The 16,582-nt window shown below is 39.7% G+C and overlaps 1 protein-coding gene across 2 annotated transcripts in view; it reads left to right on the forward strand.

Moving 5' to 3' along the window:
• Positions 1–16,582, forward strand: part of KCNQ1 (potassium voltage-gated channel subfamily Q member 1) — a 333,177-nt gene that overhangs the window by 34,041 nt on the left and 282,554 nt on the right. For both annotated transcript variants that reach the window (XM_040067802.2, XM_040067803.2), the window contains exon 2: positions 6,152–6,242. In XM_040067802.2, coding sequence (XP_039923736.1) covers positions 6,152–6,242 — 91 coding nt within the window. The remainder of the gene's footprint in view (positions 1–6,151; positions 6,243–16,582) is intronic.

The raw sequence follows: 16,582 nt of genomic DNA on the forward strand, positions 1-16,582 counted from the left end.
TTCATTAAGATTTTCCTGATGTAAATTAAATAAGGAGTTACTTTGCTGGCATGGAACACAGCAGAATGTATGACAAAATGAAAGAGGTTTTAGTGTGTCTCTTACCTGAAGTTGGCTATCTAAATCCTCATTGCAGTAACACTATTTGTAACCTGGAAAGCTGCATGAAAATGTCCTTTTCCGACACCACTGACCTTTGAGTTCACAGTATGAAAAGTGTCAGGAAGTATAGGCCATGGGGATGAAAGATGAAATGATGATGCTGTCATATGTTTTAATGAACTAATGTGAACTGGATATGCAGCAGCATTATAGTTTGCCAATTATGATGATCGAGATAAGAATCTGCCCAAGTTTAATCTGCATGCTCGTATTGTTCATTCTCAATATCATCCTTCCAGCTCTTGTAAAGCTCTGTACTTAGAGGAGGTTAAACTTTAAATTTACTCAGGAAACGTGTCACAGTTAGGAGCTAAATGGCAAAAAAAAAAAAAAAAAAAGTTATTTACTCTGTAGAAAAACCCACAAACTTACAAAATCCCACAAAACAAAAGCACCCCTGAGTTACAGGATAGATGACTGATCTGCTGTGCGTGGCTGAACAGAGCTGTGCATTCAAAGAAAGACAACCTAGTTGTGTAAAAATAAGGGCAGACAGAGATTCAAGAAGGGGGCCTAGGTACAATGTTAAGCACATAGAAGCATACTAAAGGTATTTTTTTCTTCCCCAGAATATTTCTTTTTTGGTTACAGTCATTTCCTCCAGTAGACAGTGAGGATGGACTGTAACTAGCCACTGACCTCATGCCAAACAAAAAAAAAGCACAGATGCAGGTAACTGCTTTTTAGCTGGCAGTTAGCAGCCAAAATAATATTCCCTATATGCAAGGGCACCAGTGATTGGATATCTTCAAGACTGGTAGTTGTAGTGAATGAAAATGGTTAGAAAAAACAGACTTAAGGCATCTCATGACATTGAACAAGGAAAAATTGTCTGTCTTCCTGGATGGTTAGAGCTCAAGTTGATATAAATTGAGCTGAACTTTGCATGTCCCTTCTCATCTATTATATGTATTTAAGGTTTCAGCTCAGTTTATATCCTAACGAAGCCTTTTTGTGGTTTATAGAAAGACTCCCACTGGGCGTATATAAGAAACACTGCAAGAAGGAATGAAATCTACCCATATTTTAGTACTGGTTTTGATGATAACAGCAGCATGTGCATGAGACTGTATTAATCTGGTGAGTAAGTGCTTCCAGCATGTCTCATGCACCGTTTTTTTAAATGTTCCTGGTCATATCACTGGACATATTTTATAAACCTTTATCAGTTCTCCTACTTGTGACATTCACTAAATGAACATTGTTATCTCTCAGTAAGTGGTTTATTGTTCCTTTGATCATTCCACACATTGTTTCAAGCCACAAAAAAGACATGCTAATGTTCAAAAATCATAGTTAAATATAGAAAAAACTCAGCAGTGCAGGACTGAAGGCTGCACAGTACTGATAGCTACCTACAATGTGTCAAGTTCCTGCAGCTGACACTGAGGTCAGGGAAAAAGCCATAGGTCTGTCTGTAAGTCAAAATAGATCCTAAAATAGTCAGAAAACATTAAATCTACTTCTAGCTCTTAATATATTTCCTATCTGTTGCTGAGTACAGAGCATAAGCTGTCTGGCTATGTCCCCTTGTCTGCTGAATGATTCTTTTTGTGGAAAAGCTCTAGCTTCTCAAACCTATTTGAGACAAAAAATTATCTAAGGTGTCTGGCTGACACAATGAAGCAAGACAAAATGAATTTTTTATTAAATGTTTGCCCACATATGCACACCTATGCAGACACTGCCTCGGGTAACTCTCTATCCACCAGTGTCTGTGTTCGTGCTTTTCTTTTTGTTGGGTGGTGTAGCACAGACACGCATCCCGAGTCCAGTTACAGGCTGGGAATGTCTGTGAGCTCAAAGTGTGACTAGAGTGCTGTTTCGTGCACACTGAGATCTCCACTGCTGGGTCTGCCTCCACCAGGTATGCAGCTGCCTGGGAAAACGGAGTCGAAAAGACAACCAGAGAAACTGGCTTCAAGTAAAATAGCACTGTCTGAGAGGACACAAGTCTCCTTGTACTAGTCTACCAAAAACTGAGTCTGTGAAAGAAAACATACGCTTTGTAATGTCCACGCTGCTTTAACAGTGGTGTTGTGGTTTCACATCAAGAAGTACAGAGATGATCAGCCACTTGCAAACCACAAAGCTAAGTATTTCTGAATGCATCTACTGATGCAGTAGATGTGACATCTATGTGCAAGCAGATGCTACTTTATAATCTGGGAGAGATGACATGAAAAACTTCACAGGCTATCTCCTCATCTCTAATGCTTGCTTGGCCCCACAATCATGGAGTGAGATCAGAGCTGACGAGAGCCTGAACTCATCACTCTGCTTCCTTTCTTGAAGATGATCACATTTGTGCATGGAGAGTAAACAAGCAATGGGTTACAGGAGATAAGACTCGTGGTTTGCAAGAGATGAACCCCTGGCTGCTCAAGTTTAGAAAATTCCAGTGTTTGCTGACTATCTCTCCTTTAGAGAAAAAATGTATATTAAAAAAATTGTACCAGAATGGAGACAGTTGTCCATTAATTAGTCTGATATGTACTGGTTGGATGAAGAGTTTATATGCTTAGCATCTGAAAAGTTTGGGGGTTTTCTGCTTTGTTTTGGTGTTGTTGTTGTTGTTTTTTGTTTGTTTGTTTTTTGGGGAGGGTTGTGGTTTTGTTTGTTTGTTTGTGGGTTTTTTGTGTTTATTATTTTTCTTTATTTAATCTAGTCATAGGAATCACAGCAAAGTGTTAGTAAGCGTGATAAGGTTATTTTGTGAGAACTGTAATGTTTGCTTTTCTGAGACTGGCCAGTTAAATTGCCCCAGGATGATTTTTTGCATAAGCAAATTCAAGGTTGAGGCAGAGCCTGTGCCTGCAGCTGTTGTTTGTAACTCACTTCTGTGGACTTGTCTGCTGCTTAGGCAGTTACCGAGGATCTGTGTTCCACTTCTGGCTGAAGAAAGAGGAGATAACTGTCAAAAAAGAGAAAGGGGAAAAAAAAAAAAAAAAAGCCCAACTTCCTCTTTTCTATTTTACTGGTGCCTCACGCCCTTCTTATACTTTGGAGGTGGAGAAGGGAGCCACTACACTAGTGCCAAAACAAAAACAAAGCTGATTTTTGGAAGGCAACAAACAGTAGGCTCATGCCAGAGGATGAGGACACCATGTGTATTTGTTTACGGTCTTAATTTGGCACCTTCTGTTCCTTGTGTGCAACTGATCCAAGCTTAATAGCAATGCCAGTGTAACAGGGTGAGTCGCTCAGCTGTGGTGCTGCACTGGCACCTTGTGGGTGTCATCTCTCTCATGTCAAAGAAACAGACACGAAGCAGCAGTGCCTGACCAAACATCTTTGTTTTGCTTGGTATAATGTGTATTTGTGGTTATGAAGGTGTCTCCTGCATCAGCCTGGAAAGAGCATAGCAGTGAATTCTAAGAGCTTTTCTAGGGGTGGGGGGGTGGGGTGGGAGGGAAAGTAGCAAGCAAAGGGATTTGGCAAACGACTGACCCTAAATTTAGCTTTTTGGCACTTCGGCACATGAACTTTCAACTTTGATGCTTATTTTTGTGCTTGTTTAGGTAGATGACAGCAACGGGATAGTCTTTGCTTTATTGCCCCCTTGTGGTTCCATGTGTCGGCTGAGTTAAACATTCTGACTGTCGCCATTCAGGGACATAGCAAGTGTGAATTGGTACTGCTCATTCCTTGCAGCTCATCGATTGCTTTGAAAACAATGTATGTATCTTGTGTATGTTGGACTTTGAATCCAGAGAGCCTCGGCTGTCTCTGTGCTACTGACCCCATTTATGTTCACATTGTCATGTGTATAGTTCTTATGCTACAGTGAAAACATTGCAGACAGAAGGGCTGTATACTTAGGGGACATTTATGTTATGTTTCAAATGACTGACTCACCTTTGTGTTCTCCTGCCTTGCCTACAAACTTTCTCTCCACTATTTGGTAGCACAGTCTCAAAGGCTGGACTCAATAATCTCAAAGGTCAGGCTTGGTCTAAGAAGTCTTTTCCGACCTTGATTCTGTGATTCTGGCATCATTTTTCTCCACGTGCTTTGGACTTACCACCTATGCTGTATCTTGAAGCAATCATTGAGGGGCTTAGATTATGTCAACCTTAACACAGTTTTGTTTTCTTGAGTGTTTGATCTTTCAAAAGATTCACCCAAAAAAGTGCTCACTTCTGTGAATAAGGTAAAAGTAGAGCCGTGCCAATCTGATGTCCTGGTTTAATACTTCTCTTGAGTTCAGTTTTATTCACTGTGTCAATCCTTTTTTTTGTTGTGATTTTTTTTTTTTATTTTTATTTTTAAAAAGTTTAAAAAATGGTTAACTGTTTTAGAGATGTGTAACAGGATGGGTGATTTAGTTAGTGGATTTTGCAGCAAGTTTCAGTTTTGTACAAAGGAATGGTGTTGCTTGTCTCAACAGAATTTCTCAGCAGAATTGTGAGAAACAGCCCTAACAACTAGCTTTGTTAGTTTGTAGTAACAAGTGGATATTTTCAGTCTTGCTGATTGCGTGTGTTGTGTTTTTAAAAGAAACATGCAGTTCTTGGGGAACTGGAAGCTGCCTATGGCTCATGTGTAGTGCATAGCCAGTTTGGGTGTTAAATGGTTCTCTTCCCAGATGTGTTACATTCCTTAGGGGAAGCAGCAGTCCCGTGGGGTGGTGGGCACAGCTGCTCAGGGAAGGGATTTGGAGGCAGAGGCTGCAGGGCTGAGCAGCCTTGCTCCCCAGGTGGGGGAAGAGGATTTCTGGGAGGTTACAGACAGCTGGGCTGTTACCCTGGCTGTCCCAAATCTTATGTTGGAAACCAGGACCCGTTCCCTAAGGGCTAATGCGTCAGCCCCATCCGTGGAAGTGTTCCAGGCTGGGCTGGGCGGGCCCCCAATCAACCTGTTTTAGGGATGAGTGACTCTGCCCATGGTAGGGGTTTAGAATTAGGTGAAATCAGATCTTGGTTGTGTTTCAAATGCCAAATGTCAGACTTTTTTTTATTTGGGGCCTTTTAGGGATAAATTATAAAAGATAGTATAGCACAGCCTATTAAACTTTGAATTAGCTGTGATTTTTTTTTTTCCCAGTTTATTGGGCTTTGGATCAGCAAAAATCAAATATATGAAACATGTTTGAGGATTGTGTGGTGATTCAGCCAAAGTAGTCCTTAAAATGGGAAAGAGCAAGGAATGCTCTTTTCATGAGAGGCCAGGAAACAGCAAATCTCAGCGGTAGGCTGAAGCCAATGTTACCATTTGGTTTCACTTGATAATGTCCAACCCGAAAGCTCAGTGACTGAAGAGAAATAAACTATCTGACTGGAAGCAGGATTGTTGGGGAGGATGAAGCCAGGAAGCCCTATAAATATGACTGCTTGGATTCTGAGAATGTGAAACCTACAGGTGGGATAGAATTGAAAGCAAGTTCTGATGTTTGAGATGTCCTAGCTGCTGGATGTCTGGGAAAACAGTTATATGGCCAGCCAAAGGTCAAATGGAATGTCCTGTCTCACCCCTCAATGTATGGTTCATCCCACACCTGTAACCCGCCCCTGAAGTATCAGGTATCTGTAACCCCATTGGGCCAAGTCCTGTTCCAGCCCACCTTGAAGACCCCTGATAAGGGGTCCCCAGGGGGCTGGACTCCCCCTTTGCCTGGCGCCCTTCCCCGAGGACTTTCCTCTCTTGGAATTTTCTCTCCCTACATCTCCCTTCCCCCACTCCCTAGGTCTTGCCACAAGTTGCACCTGGTAACTCAAAGCAAGGCCTCCCTCACATCCTCTACGATAAACCTCATCTTCTAAAACCCAACTTCAGAGATCTCTCATCTACATTCATCCACACCGTCCTGGAGTCTGCAGAGAAGCAGTATCTACACAGGATCATGCAAAATTTCCCAGCTGTGTTTTGGGATAGTACAATACTAAGGACATTTCAGTGTAAACAGATGATTTATGATGGGCATAATTATCTATTCTCCTTAAAAGTTATTACACTGCATTACATTATTTTTTTTTATTTTTATTTGCAGCTTCCTTATTGTGCTGATATGCCTTATCTTCAGTGTGCTTTCTACAATTGAGCAGTATGCAGCTCTTGCTACCGGGACGTTATTTTGGATGGTATGTATGTGGACATTCATGTGAGTGATGTGTGTTTGTTCCTAATGTGCAAATTTTCATCTCCTGAGCTAACACCATATCAAACAAAATGTTCCTTATGGTTTAATTGACAAGAGACTTTTCTGCTTTTCCCTAATGAGTCTGTAAAGCTACAGAAATTACAAAAGTCATGGTAATCCAAAAATGAAGTGGTACCCTCTGTGGCCTGTACTGAGGACATTTGTGGTGTGTCCAACACATACAGTTATTCTAATTAAGCTTGAATCCCTCCTTTTGCTTGGGTCAGTACTTTTTTCAGCCATATTGAAGAACAGACGCTTGCCCATTGCAGGAGTAAAAAAGTAAGTGGAAGTCCTTTCACTTAGTTGATGTCATATCCAGCTTTGTTTCAAAAGTGGAAAACTCATGTCCATTGACATTAAGACAACTTGCTCTCCCTGTCTTTATGCTTTTTCCCTTCAGCAGAGAAAACACAGCCACCGTGTTTATAGTACACCCATGCTGCAATACAAATGTATCAACAAATGCTTCAGGAGTATTTGTGTCCTGCTACCCTAGATTTCATTGAAGAGCCTTAGTTTTGAGGTTGGAGAGGCGTCATCTGAAGCATCCAAACTTTTATGAATTTATTGTACCTCACTAGTGGGATACCCCCTGCTAAATCATTGATTTCTTTTGTATTTATAAATAAATTACCATTATTTAACTTGTGGAAACGCTGTCACTGTATTGAGAAAATGCTAACTAGAAATTTAAATATTTGTTCAAAATAGGTATTGTAGTAATGTCCAGTAATATCATTAGGTGTATTACCCCTATTCACATGAAAGAGTTCACTTAAGATCTCTTAAAATTTTGTCAGTTTATCTATGAAATATACTGAAGTTCTAGACCTAAAATAAATGCTGTAAGAATAAGAATATAGCATATTAAATTTAGGGTCAATCACACTATTTCTGTATGAAGGTGTTTCATTTCGGTATATTATTTTTAACTAACTTGTATGACATTTGAACTCCCTGGTGTAACATAATTAGTGCCAGCTAAGAGCATCCATACATTTATTTCTGCCTTTGTTTTGGTTTTGGTTATTTTGTGGGGGTTTTTTGTGTGTTTGTTCTTGGGTGGGGGTGGTGGTGGTGGGTTTTTTTGTTCGGTCGGTTGGGGTTTTTTGTTTGGTTGGTTTTGGTTGGTTGGTTGGTTGGTTGGTTTTTTGTTTGTGGGGGTTTTTTTGGTTTTGGTTGGTTGGTTGGTTTTTTTCTTATGATTTGACGTTTTCCTTTTTGTACAGATTTAATTTTCTGTAAGTGGTAGGTTTTTTATCCATAACTTCTGCCAATGTCTGTGATGAATTTAACTCCTGGTAATGTCTCACTCATCTTTGCAATAAGTCGTAATATTTTATCTGTGTGTTGTCTCAGTGAAATAATTTCTAGTGACAACAAACTTTTAAGATTTCTTTGCCTCCTACTGCCCCACAATCATGGAGCTTGTGTTTGGTTTGTTCATCCTGTGTGCGGCGTCTGCTGTCTGTATCTGGGCAATACAGGTAGTGTAAGTTGCATGCAAAGCATTCAGGATTGCACACAGTGCCTGTAATATCCAGTATGGATTGTGCATTTCTACTATTCTGTATTATCTTCCTCACTAAGTAGTGAGGGAACCAGTGAATCATGTGTCAGTGTTCCTGTTCTGAGAAAAACTGTGGTTAATTTCCAAAACTGAAATCCTGTTGTCAAGGGTTTTATGGGGAATAAGCATTTGTCTGTTCAATATTGACACAGTCTGATATTGTTTTCTTAAAGGATTAACTGTGGTAACTTCCATGAAACCTGTGGGGATTATGGGGATCCATAATCCATCCATCCAAAGCAGTAGATGGGCCAACGTGCCCTCTGCTCTATCCAGTTTCAGTGGGACTTTCAAGATGCCACAACTCCTTGGAAACGCAAATATAAATGTCAGGATCTCACTCCTGTTGGCGTCTACCCAGTGAAGTCTTCTATTCTCTTATTTCTTAAGAGATTTTTCTTTGACTTTAAGGTAGCATTGCAAGTTGTCAAAAAATAGGTGTAACTGAATTTTTAGGGGGAGATTTAATCACAGCGGACTGGCTGAAGAGAGACTGCAAAATGGAAAGAAGGAAGTAAAATAAAGTGTAACAGCATGTAGGGATTATGACACAAAACAGGAAAAGACAGAGTGCAAACTTCCAGACCAAATGGTGCTGTAAGGAGAAATGAAAGATTAGGAGAACACTCTTTCTGCTGCTCTGCAGTAGGAGTTAATTTCTTTTTGTGTCTATAGAAGGAGTTTTAATCATTTGACAGTAATAATTTTTATTTGGAGCCAGGAAATTCAAGTAGGTAACATTCTCATTGTAGGTGAGCAAAGGAGGGCAAGTGATTTGATGGACAAATTAATACTAAATGAGAGAGAGCTCAAAGGAGCAGCAGTGTACCAGCAGCCTACCCAGGAGTATGGGAATCCTGAAGATGGCTTTTGCTTGGCCTTAACTGGGCAGGGCAATGAGAATGGAGGAACTTTGGCCACCTAGAGTTTGTGGTTTCAGACCTCAAGTAATCCATCAAACTGGAGTTGAATGGCACTTGAAGATAGGCATTGGGAAAAGAACAGAATCTGTTCTTCCTGGTTGGAAAACTAATTAAACAAGGCCATTAAAAGCTCTCACAATTAATAGCTGTACTGCTTTATTCCTCCAGATATCCAATGTACTTGGCTCTGACTCTGTAAAAGGTCTGAGTGCCTGCATAAATTCAGGTAGTCTCTTTGGAAGCAAGGAGCCTGATCACATTGAAGTTACAGATAGAAGCTGAGTGTGCTCTCTTTCATAAAAAAGAATTTCATGCTTTACTAATATAGTCATACAAGATATTACAATAACATGAAAATAAAAGCTAAAAAAGTTGTTGAGGTTATATGTATATATTACTTTAATTTTATTCTGGAACTGCGTGTCTTAAAATATCACCTCCCACTAACACAGCACAAAACAGATGTTATGCTATCAGTAATTTTAAAGCATTAAAAACCGCTTTTATTTCTCATAAAAGCAAGAAAAATGCAACCTTAGCATTCATTGGAAGAATAAACAGGGGCAAGTTTATATGTGTTCCAAGTGGTGTTCCAGATTTAGACAAAAAAGCTTACAATTAGCTGCTGAATCTTTCTCTACTTGTCACCACACTTCACGAGGCAAAGAGCCTTGATGAAAGCTATACCTAAATGCAGTTGTAATGGGAGATTAGGAGAGAATTGGCCTTTTGTTCGTTTCTAGAATGCAGTGAAAACTGTTTAAATTTGCATGTGTTTATTTTCTCTTTTTTTCACTAGATGGTGCTGTCGGAGGGGTTTGACTCCAGTTACTCGTTGGCACTTGCCCAGCGTGACCTGGAGTCTGAGCCAAGACTGTGAAAGCATCATCATTTTGAAGAGTCCTGTGTACACTTGGCCCGCGTGAAATAGTGGTGCGGGAGAGCTTTTGCCATGACTCATAAAGAGAATGTGGTATATCAGAGTAAAAATTGATTTTGAGACAACAGTGTCTAAACTGTGGAAAAAAGTAGTGCAGAGATGTATGTTCCCAGAGAGGCCATATTTTTCTTTTATTTTCATAAGCAAGGATTTTATGGTGCCAGAACACAGCAGAATGCTGTTATCTCAGCGTGATCTAAGAAAATCCAAGTGCCTGATCCAAGGGGATTAAATATTCTGCTGAACCAAGGGATATTTGGTCTGCCTGAAAAAGCTATTTTCTGGTAGGAATCTCATTTCAATATTGATTCCTGCCAAATAAAAAATAAAGAAGAAAAAGGCTATGTTTTTATGGTGAAAATATAAACTCTTTCCAGCTTTCTGTTTTAAGTTCTTTTTCTACTTTAGCATACTTCTTACTGAAGAGATGAAACATTTAAACTTAAAAAAAAAAAAAAAAAAAAAAAAAAAAAGATAAAAAGGCAATAGTTTTGGTTTATTAACATTTACTTTATTGGCATTGAAATTATTCCTACAATTATGAGAAACTGGCACAGAGTCTAGGCCCATAGGAAATCTAGTTTATATTGCTTTTTTAATATAATGTTTTGTTTTGAGTATAAACCTTGGCTTTTGTTTGCTGGAGTGTTTTGTGGGTCTTTTGAGAGAGAAAGGAGAAAACACCTACAGCTTTTGCTTCTGAAGGTGGTCTGCTCAGAGAATACTCTATTCAAAGGGATTACAGCGGTTTTCTTTCCTGATAATATTACTTGCTTAAGGAGGCCAAAATGGAGACTCACCATCTGCATTGGTGCATTTTCATCCTTTTCAAAAAGTAAATGAATTTAATATCTGTAAAAGATGCCTGGTGACAGCTCTACAGACTAATGTAGTCTACAGACTCTGAAGAACATCTGTAGCTGAGAAAGTGAAAAATTTGTCTCTGCAGCCTCAGCAATGTCCCCTGGGCTGACCAAAAGTGAGGTCAGCTGGTGTAGAAGATGTGTCTAGTGGATTTATGGTCTTCAATCTCTTTCCTTTCTGTCACTCCACTGGCAGCTGAAGTGGAGAATTCCAGCTTTCAGTCAAAGTTGGCTTCTTTACCTTTTAGTTTGTAGGAATAAATGTCATTTGAAGATTCAGAAAACGTGATTAGAAATTAAAATTGCCCTCCCCCCTTTTAGTGAGGTAACAGACGAAGAAGTAGCTGGAACAGGGATCTTCCCCTTAGTCTGCACCCAGGTGTTTCTGGCTGCATTTCAGCCCCTGCTTGTGATGTTTATGGCTGAGCTGTGCTGGCATATAACATGAGTGCTTCTAATCTGCCTCACTGCAAAATCAGCTGCATTGGTTTGAAATGTTGCTGGCAGTAAGATCTTAACTTGTTCCAGCTGTTCTCCAAGCCATCCCTTGTCAACTCCCCTGGCCTGCAGAAGAGAGATATGCATTTAATGTAAATGTGATGTTAAAAGGATTTAATTCGTTTAGTTCAGAAGGTTGCATGAACATGCTAAAATTCTGCTTTATGTCCATTCTGAGCAGGTTAAATGGAGATAAATCAGATACTTCTAAAGTGGAAATAATGCTGTTAGGGGCAATTGAACCAATTTCATTAAATGAGTGGGTTTTAATTACCATAAATAAATAAATAAATAAAATTAAAGAGAAGCCTCTTGCTTAGGCTTGGGGTTGATGAAATCTGAGTTAAGGAGGAATGAAGAGGTGATATGGAATGAAAGCGTGCTAAGACCAGTATAGGAGAGATGAGTTGGTTTTGTTTTGACACGTGCTAAAAATCAAAAACTTGTAGAAGGGTGCTGGAGTTTCTGCTTAAAATCTGCAGAGGGCAGCATTGGACCGCGCTGCGTTCTCCTGGGGTGGTGGCTTCTGACCTTGGATGGTGTTTCAAATTAGATAAAAACATATTTTGGAAGAAGTGAGCTCTTAATAAAGAAATGTTTTTCCACATAGGCTTGGGGAATTTTATACAAGTAATTAGCAATCATAATTTGTGGAGAGAAAGTTGGGAGAAAAGGGCAGTGTAAACACTGGTGCTCGAGAACTTTGTGGTAGAGCCACAAAATTCCTGCCATTTGGTCTACTTTATTGCTCATCATGTGGATGACTTTTAGAACAAAAAAAAAAAAAAAAAAAAAAAAGAACAATTAATGCTTTCAGTGAAATTAATTGGGCAAGTGTTTGCATGGAGGAGAAAGAAAAAAATTCTTGAACTTGTTAAAACACAGAAAGACTTCCAATATATTATTGCCCTGCCAGGTGCACTCTTGGTATTATTAGATGTTTCCTATTCTGTTGGCATAAAAGAAAAAGTTTGTTTTTCTAAATCTCTATAAAGTTACCACCAAGAATGGTCTTTAGATGATGAGAATAAGCAGTGGTTTTTATAGAAAAAGCCCACACCTCTTTTTACATGTATCCATACATTTTGTCTAGAAGGTCCAAATATTGTGGGTTTGAATTCTTATTTTAGTCTGCTACAATGGAGTAGCTTGGATGTAGAATATTGATTATTTCTGTTTCTCTCTTTTCCATGAACTTTGGAAAGAAAAATCCCTTCTCTGGGATTTCTGTGCCTGGAGTTGTGTGGTGGCATAACAGAACATTGTCATTTAAAATAAATGTGACTACATCGCTGTGCATGAAGGAATCAGAATTTAGCATTTATTCCCTTTGAGATGAAGTGGCTATGAAGTTCCAGGCATTTTGGGGGACTCAGACTCTGAAGACTAAGATGGGCTCTGTGAAGAGCAACCTTCCTCGAGCCCGGGGTGGGGTTGGTGACAGATTGTGGGCCAGCACAAGCCACTGGTGATGGATTGGTGCCGTCTGCTGGCTGCTTGGTGGCCCACATGATCTGACATGATCTCCCTCCCTGGCAGCACGGGGGTCTTTGCCAGAGACCGAAATGAGCAGGGTGCCACGTCATCCTTTTGTGCAGAGCAGGCATCCCAGCTTGTCATATAGGAGCTGCAGTAATGTGAAAGTTTTCAAGAAACACTTCTTTTGAATTATATGCAGGGTTTTGATAAATAGGGGATATATTCTCTGGAGTTATTAGGTTTTCACCTGTTCCCAAGAGTTTGTATTTGCCTTCCTAAGTGACACAGTAGACCAGTGGTTTGTTTCTTTATTTTTAAGAATAGGTACATTCCAATAAATTGTGTTCAAAGGTGCAGCTAAGAAAATGCCATCACTGAAAATGGCATGTTTCATTCACAGTTACATTTATTACTCACTTTTGTCAAGCTTCCTACTTACAGGTTAAAGTTTGACTAAACTTTTCTGGGGTGTAAATCCATGTAAAACTTGGAACAATTGCTTGGTAAACTCCAAAAGAAACATAGTAACATATTTTCTTTGAAATTATACATATTTCTCACTATTTATTTTTTTTTTTTGTAAAGAAGCAGAGTAATACAAGTTCCATCTTGGGGGGAAAAAAAAAAAATCAAACTGTGGAATACTGGTGCATGCTATAGCCAAGTAGTGAAAAGAAAGATTTTTAAATTTACGGTTTATCTGGATTAGTGTGTAATGTTTGCAGTGACAGGTGTTTCCTTTATGCTTTGCCCAAATGTCTGGAAAGTAGTTTGTCATTAAGTGCTACATTCAGTGTGTATCTCAATTTCGGTATAACTGGAGGGTCTCTGGCTTTGTTAGGTCCTTGTTTTCACATCTGACCTCAGCCAGCTGGAGTCTATTGTTTTAAGCGTAATGTAACAGCTGACATAACATAACGGATATCAAGCTGAAAAACTGAAAAAGTGCAGTGAACTGAGGCAAAGGGAGGGGAAAGGGAGAAGCTGGGAGGAGAGGTAGGGACAAAACTAGCTTCATGATTGGAAGTGGAAGCTTGCTGGCTTGTTTTCCCAGGGGGAATTAGCTAGGAAATAATGGGATGAGTCTGTTGAAGTTCTATTTGCAATTGATTACATATTATAGACTACTGAGACAGGTTTGAATTTGCCAGCTGTCACTAGCTGGTGGTTCCTGAATGGCTTTAAATGGCCTTGGTAGGCAAAACTGGAACAAACTCTGAAGGTGTGGTGTGACTAGTGCAGAAAAGTGGTGAGTGCCAGTGCCTAAGAAGAAAGGAGGTTCCACGAGTTAGTAGAGAGAAAATAACTTAAATTGAGTGTATTAAGAACTTAATTTTTAAGAACTTCATTTTGCACTGTCGGTTAAGTGGGTTCAATTAACTGGCTAAAAACCCAAAATCAACCAGACTTCTTGGTGGCTTTCTTTTTCTTGGCAGTTTCTAAAGTAAACTTCTGTGAGTTTGTTTTTCAAAAAGTTTCGTTATTTTGTTTCTTCTGTGTTTGACCGGAGCAGAGCGCATCTCTGCTCTGAAAGCTAACTGCTCTTGAAAGGGCAATGAGTAAATGAACACCCAGTTAGAAATTTGCCAGGCCACGAAAAATGTGACAAATATCTGACTTTGTGCACAGATAGAGAAAACAGCATGGAAGAAGAATACTCTTATTTCTTCATATGTTTTTATGTATATGCTTCTTTATATATGTATTTATATATAGACTGCTTATTTTTTCATCAATAATTAGGAGAAAGAAATACTTCTAGATAGGTTTCATTTGTATTGAGTAGAGCCTCTGGCAATTCTGCCCTATTGAGAGTTTATTCCAGGGCTTTACACGAGGTGGGGGGGAAGGCAAGACTATGTTCGTTGTTTTTTTCTTAAATGTATATGTGCAGAGGCAACTAAATTATGTTCTATGTTTATAAGTGAAGTTTTTATGGCATGAGACTTGCAGTTGTGCAGTGTGTTTAACTTTGTGTGTATGAGTCATCATCGTGACTTCAGTGGAGCTTCCTGTTTGCATAAATATTAACAGGATCAGGATGTAGTAGGAAAGATTTCTTCAACAGAGTCTGCTTGTACTTAGGAGCAACCTAGGAAGCATAAGTTTGATTTATGTAACTGCAAACTGTATTTATCTCACCTTTAATGTTTTAAATGTATTTTTATCTAATTTACTTTTATTTTGGTAGTATAAAAAATGTCATCATGACTGAAGCATGTGTTGTGTTAAACTTGTCTTGAACGAAGTGTTTCCAGGATTGGTCCTGTTGTACTATGAGGCCCAATTCTACTTTATCTCGCTAATCAGAAAGGCCTTAGAAAGTTTATTAGAGCTGTTGATTCAGCGGCTAGTAGTATTTAGCATGGGCATTTACACTTTATCTCAGCTTATAAAATAAATGAATTTAATTGTGGAGCTCAGAACATGGTGTTTGTACTGAGCTGGTGGAGAAGTCTTGATAGCCCAGAGAGCTGCCACGTACTCTTTTCGTGTTCGTGGCGTGTCCTGTGCCTTGGGAGCAAACAAGGATGGGTGCCCCTGTGCCCTGATAGCCACAGCAGTCAGAGACTCTGCAGCAGAGTAAATTCTATAGGCTTCTGCATTCCCTCTAGGGGCCAAATATTGGGATAAGTGTCCTAAAACCTCTGCACTGCTCAGCTTTCCCCACTGATCACTGATTTCAAGGACCTGTTCCTTAGTGCATTGCTTACATCAGGAATTACCTCCCTAACTCATTGACCAGGAGCATATTTTTAAGATGATGGGGAACCAAGAGCTGTTATTGGTGCTCAGAAACAGCTGGACTTTGAATTAATAACAAAAAAACCAAAATGCCTGTTTTCACACCCAGTCAGTGAAAGCAAGCTTTGTGCTGCCTCACTTTGATGGTTTCCCTTATGCTAATGACACTGAGGCTGGCCTCTTTTTTCCTCCAGCATGTTGTTAACATCCTTAGTAAGGTACCTTTCAGAAGCTCTCCTTTTCGTCATTGTTGTTCCTGTATGTTTGACAGGGTGCGTTTGCTCGCGCAATGCATGCAAAAGGAGTTGATTTCCTTGTCCTTTATTCCTCTGCAGCTGTTCCCCAGGTCAAGGTGAGAAAGGGTGTCTGCTGTAGAGGTGATTTGTTTGTTCCATGGTTCCCTGAAGCACAAGTGGGTACAATGCATTTAGATGCAGCATTGCAGACCAGTTTTAAATGGGATTGGGTGTGTATGATGACTGGCCTCCATCAGGCCCAGAGGCAGGGAGCTTGACAGCTACCTTCTAGGAGCTGCTCCAAGTCATTGATTTAGTACATGGAGCTCAGAATGAGTTATACTTAGTGGCCAAGGCTGGGGGAAAGGGAGGAGAGAAAATCAAATATTTACTAGTCTTACTTTGGTAATGTCTTACAAACACAAGTGTGCTTAACCTCGCAGCATTCTTGGGAGGTGAATATTAGCAGTTTTATGTGTAAAATTGGGTGATCCATAGCTTTTCCACTCTTAAGTTTGCTTTGTGAGATAAATCCTTCAGAGAACCCAGGCTGCACTTTCAAGGGAGGGTTTCAGCCTACATAAAATGGCACTGCCACCTGAAGAAATGATCCTGCTGCTCCATTCCTTTTGCCAACACAAGCATTTATGCAGCTCTGTTGTCAATTGCCTTGGAGAACCCAGATGGGTTCAAATTAACTGGTTTTTTTTTGGCCAGATGAGATTGCTTCTTTTGGCAACAGTTCTGGCTTAAACGGTTTGTGGAACTGTAGAGTAAGATTTGTTAGCTTTTGATAGCTAGAAGTGTGATGGAAACTTTATCTGCAACACAATTTACAAGCAGTCTCGTGTTACTCTTCGGAGAAAGGACATTATTGTTGTTTCCATTACAGCCCTGCCTGTATGATCGAGTACAACACCTAGTAGAGTGTGGGGCCACGTGCTGTAAAAGATAGCTCCTACCCTCATAGGCCCTGCAGACTAAACAAAGTGGTTGAAAAGGTAAGAGGAAGGAAGTTCTGAGT

This window comes from Hirundo rustica, chromosome 6 (genome assembly GCF_015227805.2).
Source record: "Hirundo rustica isolate bHirRus1 chromosome 6, bHirRus1.pri.v3, whole genome shotgun sequence".
Lineage (NCBI taxonomy): Eukaryota > Metazoa > Chordata > Aves > Passeriformes > Hirundinidae > Hirundo > Hirundo rustica.